Here is a 9029-nt window from a genome sequence, read left to right as displayed (position 1 = left end):
TGTTGACAGGGTCTCACGGAGTTACTTAGGGCCTTGCCAACCTGCCTCTGCACCCAGCCACACTGTTTATTCCACAATTCCCTATTATACCTCCCATTTATCCCATGAATATCTTTGTGACCCCTCCCCTTTATCCCATGTCATGTCCTTTGTTGCATATTGCCCCTTCCCTTTATCCTGCCACCCCTTTAAATTTAGGACCCCCCACTTTTATCCTGTCATCCCTCCTTTGTTCCTCATCATCCCAGCCCTTTATCCCATCCCACCCCATTTTTATTTCACCTTTCCCCTTTATCTCATCATCCCTTTTCCTCTTTCCTCCTTCAGCTGTATAGTCACAGCTTCCCTATTCACTCACCCCCCAAAATTAAAAGGAAAAAGACCACAGTAAGGCAGGAATATACGCTGTCACAACACAAATGTTTATTAATGATTAAATGCCAGAGAAGTTTTAACAATCACAAATCTTCGAGCTCTGTGGTTGTTATCCATTGTATGATCAGTTTCTATCCCTCAATACAATACATTCTTCACTCTATGGACCTCAGCAGTTGTTACCCATTAGTATCAGCTGTAATTTGGATGTCATACATAACCCATATCTGTGTGTTACCAGAGCATGTCCCGCAAATTTGTACCGTCCTGCATAGAGGAACTACAGAGACGATAGATAAGAACATTTGTAATCAGGTGACTTGAACTACTTGGAACTATGTGTCCGAACCTAAACTAGCCCGTTTTGCTGACAACATGGTGTGAACACCAGCCGTCTTTAAAACAGATCCAGGTACTAAAGTCTAATTTTTCCTCTAATTTTTGACCCCAGAAAAGCTAGTCAGGCTTACACTTGAGGTTTCCCTGTTGGTGTGACCTGAGCAAAACTGCACAGAATTTAGGAGTGGCTTTTTGACGAGCCATCGGTCTCAATAATTTGGGGGGAGTTTGGGGATCCTGAGGCGGCGGAGTTGCTGCGGGGACACGGCTATGAGTTGGTGTGACATGATTTAGCATTAATTGTCAGCTGTCAGTAGGCTGACCTAACGTTCTAGCATGCCTCTTGAGGGCCTTTCCAATAGAGCTCTCGGGAGGAGGGGCGGAAAGTAAGGAAAAACATGCAATCCCCTGCGGGGGAGGGAAAGCACCTCGAGATTTGTGAGCTTCTCTGGGACAGGTGTTTACCACAAATGTAACATCAATTAAAGGAGGGCTGCAGTGTGAGAAAGCCAAGACCAAGGGTAAAAGAGAAAGGCAAGGTAGCACCAGGGAGCCTGGGCATGACACAGAAACATCTCTGCTTTTACCAGCTGAGGAGACCAAGCATCCCCAGTGAAGGGGCTGGCAGTGTATTGGGAATTCCTATCCTGACCCGAGCATCAGGTGGAACTCCTCTCAGATCTATCTCAAAGATTCTCCTTCATGTTTCCTGTGACATCCCAGGTCTACCCCCACCCTTTTCCCCTGTCCGGCACCTTAAAGGAGGAAAAACACCTAAGGAAAGAAGTAGCCGATGCCAGATTTGGCCTCCTTCTCCCGGGGCACACGGAGCAATGGGCGGTCTTGCTCCGGAATGGGGGGATTACCCGCTCCTTCCTCATCGTCATGGGAACGGGCAGTGCCGGGAGGCACGGCTGGCTCCTCAGAGGAACCTGGAAAATAGTAACAATGTTACTCCTAGACATCAGATAGCACCCAAGGCCCGCGGATCTAATTTTGGGTTTTAAATACAATATGAGAAAAGACAGGGCAGGAATGATTATCCCCATTTCAGGAGTCAGTAAACTGAAGCTAACAGCACAGAAGTTTCTAAAGCTCTCACCACTGTGGAAACTGGAAAGATAGGTTAGGGAACAGAATAGAGACCAAGCTCAGAGCAAATTAATGACACCACCAGGTACAGGGGGAAGACGGTGACCTAATAACCACCACCACATAAAAAGAAGGTTCACTAATTTTACCAAGCAAATGAGTATCAAAGCTGGAACCGGAAACTTAAAGCACTGCATAAAGGACACAAAATAGATGTTACTCTTAAATGACTCAGGGCTAGGCTGAGACTCATTTTTAAGGACAGTGGTATCTACAGCAGATGCAACATCTGAGTCTTCTTTACCAATCGGAATTGCCTTTGGATTCTGAACTTCTTTAGGGTTGACATCTTTAGGCATTGGGACTTCATCCACATTCATGACTTCTTCCAGATTGACAGCCACGGATGGCAGAGGGTCTGGAATTGAACTGGAAATGGAGACATCTTCAGTTTCTGGAGTCACAGTGTCAATTTCATCACCTTCAAAAGCCTGGTCTTCCTGACAATCTGGGGTTTCATTTTGAATTTGGGCATTCTCAGGTTCTGGAACCACACTGAGAACTGGAAGGTAACCTTCAAGAATGGGGTTTTCTTCAGAGTATTTCTTTCCATCAATGTCAGAGTCTTCTTTGTCCCCTGAACATTCCTCCACATCTGAGGATTCTTCCAGATCTTGAATTTCATCAAAATCGATGGTATTTTCAAGGGCTGTGATCACATGGATAGCCTGGACCTCTTCAGGGGTGGGGTCTTCAGATTCCGCAGCTTCTTCATACCTTGAGATTTCTTCATCATTTGGGAGGCCAGCAAAAGCTGGGACCTCTTCAACATCAAATTCTTCAGGGTTTGAAATCCCATTGACCTCTGGGAATTTTTCAACACATGGGGCTTCATCAATAGCTGGCATTTCTTCAAGACTAGGGTCATCATAATCTGTGGTTTCATCCTTATCTGAGACATCTGCATTGTCTGGGGCTTCCTCATTACCTGGAATTTCACCAGCTTCCGGGATTTCTTCACTGTTCTGGATTATGTTAAGATGGGAAACTTCTGCCAGGCCAAAATTGTGGTGGTTTTCAAAATTTGGTCCTTGTTCAAGATTGGGATTCAGATTTCCTAGAGGGTTCAAGATTACTTGCACATGTGAGGGTCCTTCGGGTTCTGGAACTGGATCAAAGTTAGGTATTTCTTCAAAGTCTGGGATCTCAATGAGTTCTGGAATTTCTTCACCTGGTCCTAGAATATCCGCAAGAGAAGGAAGATTACCAAAATTCAAGGTGTCATCGTCATCATTATCACCATCATCATCATCGTTGTCGTTGTCGTCACCATCATCATCATCATCACCATCATAATCTTCTTCATCAAGCTCTGGTATGTCGTCAAGGTATGAACCTTCAATTTCAAGGTCATTTGGGAGCATAAAACCTTGATTGTTCCCAAAGACTACTTGATTGAAATATTCAATTGCTAGCTGTTCATTGACTGACAAATCTTCCTCAGAGTACTCATCTTCAGGAAGGGCATGGTCCTCAGCAGGGGCCTGACCCTGAGCAAGGGTTTGACCCTGAGGAAGGCCCTGATCCTGAGGAAAGCCCTGACCCCCTGCAGGGAACTGACCTTCAGGAAGGGCCTGACCTCTTGAAGGGAACTGACCTTCATCAAAGGGCTTGCTTTGACCAAGGACAGCAGCACGGGCTTCAGCAGAGGTTTCCACTGGATCAGAAAGTAAAGCGTCTTCTTCCATCTTGATGCGTGCACTCCTGAATGGAAAGGAATGTTGAACAAGTTATTTTGTACTTGCATTAACTAACATAAAGATCATCTGGAGTTGGAAGCCCCCATAGAATAATGTCCTTTAGGCTAAATTGAAAAAAAAAAAAAAACTCACTGAATCCTTCTCAGATTCCTGCGACGGATAAAATCAAGAGCTTCAGGACTGGACTTCCACACACGCTTGGCAACCTGTCTCTGAATATGAGGCGGCACCTGAGAGTAAAATTAGCAATATTAGTCTTTATTGCTCAGCACCTTTTCATTTATGTCTCCATCGGGTACCAGGATTGAAAGACAACCTCATGACCGTCTAATTTGGAAGGAAATTCTAGACTGGGAACTTTATCTGCCTGCTTTGGTAACCACATACAATTCTCCCTTGCTTGGTGAACAAAAGAGGACTGTGTGAAATAAGAATATCCAAAATTTGCACCTACCTGAAAAAGAACGTCCCAGTTATCAATCATGGCACGGACCACATTGACAGAAGCAACATAGTGGTCAATTCCCAGTTTTGTCTTCCGGGACTCCCTCTTGCCAAACTTTCCCTTCTTCAGGAGAGCAGATCCAAACACGAGAGCCAAATTGGTGGAGGTCATGCGGTTGCCAGGAACCTAGGTACAGGAATGCAGAAAGTGACTGACCTTGAGATAGTATTAGAAGTTGTACAAATGGATATACACCTCTTTTTATTTGTTTCACTTTCTTTTTACCACTATATTTTCTCATACACTTGCGCACATGTCCCCTACTACAGATCTCACCACCCTTTCCCTGATCTTTTTACCAGCTGTCCATCAAGTCCAATGGAGTCCTCGCAGTGCTCAGTAATTTTATGCAATGCCTTCAGCAAGCGCTCCAAAGTATCACTGTGGCAAGGTGGCATCAGATAAACAAGCAACTGCAGGGCAGAAAGCTGATCCTGGGGCTTCAGAGCTGAAAAAAGGAAAAGAGGGACCAGCTTAGGGGGCTGGCCTTGGCAGCAACCCAATACCAAGGGAGATGAGCTACTCCAAATTGCTGATGGCTATGCAGAAACTACCTAAATAACTTGCCTTTACTTGTGTACAAAGATTTGAGTTCAGGAACCCTAAGGGTAATAAGTGTTCCCACCATGAAAACCAGACCTCTACAGAATCTGGGTGGTTCTTTACCCTGAGAGGGCACACACAGTTTTAAGAAACTAGAGAAATTCCCAAGTAACAGATTTATAAAGAGACAAAGTAACTTGGAGACGGTTTGGGAAGATTTTTATTTTTAATTGACAAATAATATGCATATTATATCCTAGAGAGGTGTTTTTCATCTTTTGATGTTCTTTTGGACTTAGGTCCTCGGGGGTCACTAGACCTCTGACATTTCCTTCCCTTGCCCCAACAAGGGAGGGCAGAAGACTTACTTGCAGTCAGAAGAAAGGACATGTACAGATCATCTGGCAGCAGAGAGTCCTTCATGTCACGGAAAAACTCCTTGAGGAGTGCAGCAATATCATGCACATTCTGATTGTCATCCAGCACTACATCCAGACCTTGATCAAATGCTTCACGGAGCTACAAGGGAGAAGAGACATGGTTTGTCCTGCTCACTACAGGCTCCCTCATTCCTTCAGGAAGTCCCAGGCTTCAGGGGAGGTAGCTAGCATAATATTGTATGTTGGGGACTAGAAAGAAGACCTTATTTCCACAGTCATGAAACTACCATCATGTCTATAGGCGAGCCCCCACTTCCATCTTCTTTTACTTGACCAAGAACCAAACGTGTAAACATAGTCAATTTACCTTACGCACTCTCAATGGTGAATACTCAATGGTGAAAATCCCCACTGCCTTTAAGCCTGAAAGAAAGAAAGCAGATGATCCTAAAAATCTGACCCCTTTCCCCATGGTGTTTCCCTTCTCCTTCCTTAAGAGCTGCATCCTAACCTCTACAAGTGCCAGGGCAATTTTATCCAAGCCCTTGATCCCATGATCTCTTTTTTTCTGTATTTCTATAACATCCTCTTTCTCTTTAATTGCTTCCTTTTGTAATTTAACCATTTGCAGCTCCCTTACCATGTTCCTCAATGAATTTGCAGCAAGCCTCAACAACCTGGGGGATTTGTTTGGCAATCGGATTGAGGCTCATCTTCCTTTTGGATCCAAGAAGTCGCTGGCCAATAGGAAATGAAACCCTTGAAAGTTGCAGGGTCTGCAGCAGCAGAGCCCCGTCCTCCAGCTCAGCCAGACTATCCACAGACACTGCACCCTGTGGAGAAATCCAGACAATATTAAAATGGGGGAGAACAAGGTCTAGATTTAGACACGAGTACTGCATGTGACATTCAAAACAGGAGAGATTCTCTGTAGCAAGCCAAGTACACCCTTTCAGAATGTTTCCTTTACCTGTCTAGCCCCCCCCCCATGAGGATAGAAGCCTTGACCCTCTTGTCCCACATCACTGCACACCTCAGGAATGGCCCCTGTCCGAAACCTGGTAGTTTAACTCACTCTACGCCCACGGCGAGTGAACTCCCGGGGCAGGGTGGGCTCATTCCGCCTGCGACTGAAAAAGCGCCTGATGCGGCCAAACATCCTTTGCACCACGTTTCCCCGACGACGACGGCCCGCAGCCTGACCGGTGGTGGCTTCTTCTATCTGCATCGTGGCTGTCAGTTCTTGATGCTTGCGGCGGGTGAGCTCGTTCACCAGTACCTCTTCCAGGCGAATGCCAAATGTCTTGAGAGAGACGTCTGGGGAGTCAGAGAGAGAAAGAATGAGAAACCTCAAAGCCCCGCAGCACTTATATGGGGAGGAACTGCAGGGACAGCCACCCTCCCCCAAGAACCTCCAGCAGTCAACCCCACCCCTTCCACACTGCAGTGCCCCTCCCTGGGGAGCTAGCCAAAAAGACCCAGCAGTATTTACACAAAAGTATTCAACACTCAACTCATCCCCACTCAACTACCCAGAAGGGGCTTAAGATCCTTCCTGCCAGGGGGTGACCACCTAGAAACAAGAAGGGCGATCTCAGGCTGAGCAGTCTGGGGCTCATCCACCCAAAGGCCTAATTAGGCTGGTCTAGGAGGACCGCCCCTTGTGCCTCAGCTTTGAGCCATTTCCCGATATCACCTTCTGAGGGGTTTCTGGGAGGGAGGGGGAGTGACTTGGGCGGCAGTGGGCCCCGCCCAGTCTCTAGCAGCCAGGGGCACACTATGGGGGGAGGGGTGCAGCACCCTATTTCTCTCAAAGAAAATACAGAAGCCCCTCACCCCTCTCTTGTCCTCTCAGAATCAAAAACCACTTCTCCAAGGTGTTGGGACGGTCAGTGGGTAGAGCTACAAGAAGAGAAAAAGAAAAGAAACGCACACTTACATACAAATAGGGCTCAGATAAGTTACTCAAGCATGGCCATACATTAATCCGCAGCAGGGAGCAGGGAAAGGGGGAGGGGGAGCTCATTCCAGCCCGCGATAAATGTTTTGATTTCTCCCAGCCTCAGTTTCCCTGCCAGACAACAGGACCAGTCTTATCTTACACATACAAAAACTCCGAAGATTTAATCAAACCAGATAACCTAAGGCGCATCTTGCTACGCAACGGCAGTCTCTCGACACAACACTTAAATATAAAATTCAGGGGCGCTCAGGCGCCTGAATCATGCAACAGGCGAGGGGAGGGGCTCCACCCGCAGCGCCTCTGAGAGTGAGGGTCGCCAAGTTACTGCGACGCACTCTAGCACCCAGGTTGCCGTCGGCTCCTAGCGCGGTGCCAGGAGAAGCGGCGACACCTGGCTGTCCCTAGCTCCAAATCCCACAGCTGCGGCTACCGGCGAGGTCTCCTAGCCCTCCGCTTCACCCAGTTCGGACTGCGCCCTCAGCGCGCACCTAGAGACCCCCGCCGCCCCCTGCACTTTCCAATGCTGCTAAAGCGCCCCTCCGCAGCGCAACCGCGCAACCTCCCCTACTCGGTGGCCAAATTTGCGCCGGTACCCCGGAGATCCCCCCCACCCCTGAGCAAGCTCGAACCCTGTCCTGTGCAGCGTCCCGACTGTAGCCAGCTGAGGTGGGAAGCGCTCACACAGCAGCTTCTGCTGCCACCTCCCCCCGAACCGCCCTCCCACTCTTTCGCCTGGTTTGGTGCGTGTCTCTCACTGTCTCTCAAACGCGGTGTCTCTGTCCCAGTCCTCTCTCCGTGTATCCTTCTGCACCTCAGTCGCTCTGCCCAATTCTGGAAACACACCTGGCGCGTGCGTCTCTTCACCTGAGCTCACTTCTACTCAGTCTCTGACATTCGTTTTTACCACCCTTCAACCCCCCCCCCCCACTTCCACCCAACTCAACTAATCTTTACCTCTTTTGCAATTCAATAGACAGCTTGCAACAACTCCCACTTCCTCAGGCGCCAGGGAATTAGAAGAGGCGCTACCCTTCCCGACCCTCCGGACCTCAAATCTGTCCCTTTGGCCCCGGGGGTCCACTCGCCCAAAGGCGAGGATGCCACACTCCGGGGTACAGCTCACCTCGGTCAGGTCGGAATTCAGAGAGGAAATGCCTGGCCACGAGTTCGTGGTAAGCAGTCTCTTGCAGCTTCAGACGCTCCAGCTCAGAGAGGCTGTGTATTGACACCATCTTCATCCTTCTGTCGGGAATGTGTCCTGGGGCTCCTCCCAGGACGCTCACTAAAAAAATGAAGGCGGACAAAAAGAGCAAAGTGGGCATGATTCTGGGGCAGCGTGTCCTTGCTGCCTTCAGAAAAGGAATGCAGCCACCCATTCTGGAATCGAATGATTATCAAGGCTGCATCATCCAATTGTCACTGGACCTGGTGGAGGGAACTATGGTGGGGGGGGGGGGGGGGGTAAATGGGGAGGGAAAACTGGGAGGCGGCTTCACCCTCAAGCAGGGCTGCCTCTGGTTGCTTATTTAAAAAAAAAAAAAAGCAACTTAAAAAAAAAAGCTCTGAACAGATAGTCCAGAAAAGAAAAAAAAAACTAATTAGAAAAAAAGAGAAAGAAACCACCTCACAATTTTCTTTAGAAAGCAGTTTTGAGACAAAAATTAGTATTTTCTATTAATTAGAACATTGATGGTCTAGTTTTAATTTTTTCATGATAAACTCAGTGCTGTCTGGATTGGGCAAAAAGAAGGCTTTCATTTAAGCTGGGAGTAATGTAAATTCTGTAAATTTATACAAAAATTATTCCAGAAAACAAACTGGACACATGGGTCTGGAACCAAAAATTGTCCCCAGTCTCTTTGACCGAATAATTCCCCTTCTAGGAATCTATTCTAATGATATCTTCCTACAGACAGGAAAATCCATATGTATATGAGCCATAATAGTAAAAACTTAAGGGAAAAAGCTACCCCAGCAATGAGATTAGTTATACAAATTACATAATGACTATAGTATAAAAATTATGCAATCATAAAATGTTTACAAAGAGCCTTTCAACAAATAAAAAATAC

General features: G+C 47.2%; 1 protein-coding gene across 2 annotated transcripts in view; it reads right to left on the bottom strand.

Annotated features, from left to right (window-relative positions):
* Nucleotides 1-1488: 1488 nt before the first annotated feature.
* Arhgap36 (Rho GTPase activating protein 36) overlaps nucleotides 1489-9029 on the bottom strand; it is a 28617-nt gene continuing 21076 nt past the window's right edge. The window contains exons 2-12 of one of the 2 annotated variants that reach the window (XM_027940051.3): nucleotides 8081-8239; nucleotides 6831-6896; nucleotides 6070-6311; nucleotides 5635-5827; nucleotides 5362-5417; nucleotides 4983-5133; nucleotides 4371-4519; nucleotides 4021-4197; nucleotides 3699-3796; nucleotides 3464-3570; nucleotides 1489-1646 (exon numbers count right to left, since the gene is read on the bottom strand). In XM_027940051.3, coding sequence (XP_027795852.1) covers nucleotides 1489-1646; nucleotides 3464-3570; nucleotides 3699-3796; nucleotides 4021-4197; nucleotides 4371-4519; nucleotides 4983-5133; nucleotides 5362-5417; nucleotides 5635-5827; nucleotides 6070-6311; nucleotides 6831-6896; nucleotides 8081-8239 — 1556 coding nt within the window. Of the gene's footprint in view, nucleotides 1647-3463; nucleotides 3571-3698; nucleotides 3797-4020; nucleotides 4198-4370; nucleotides 4520-4982; nucleotides 5134-5361; nucleotides 5418-5634; nucleotides 5828-6069; nucleotides 6312-6830; nucleotides 6897-8080; nucleotides 8334-9029 lie in introns of those variants that run through there. The other variant, XM_027940052.2, reaches the window with a different exon arrangement.

Source organism: Marmota flaviventris, chromosome X (assembly GCF_047511675.1).
Source record: "Marmota flaviventris isolate mMarFla1 chromosome X, mMarFla1.hap1, whole genome shotgun sequence".
NCBI classification, from domain to species: domain Eukaryota; kingdom Metazoa; phylum Chordata; class Mammalia; order Rodentia; family Sciuridae; genus Marmota; species Marmota flaviventris.
The sequence above is the reverse complement of the archived record's forward strand: the minus strand, read 5'-3'. Positions and strand labels throughout refer to the sequence as shown.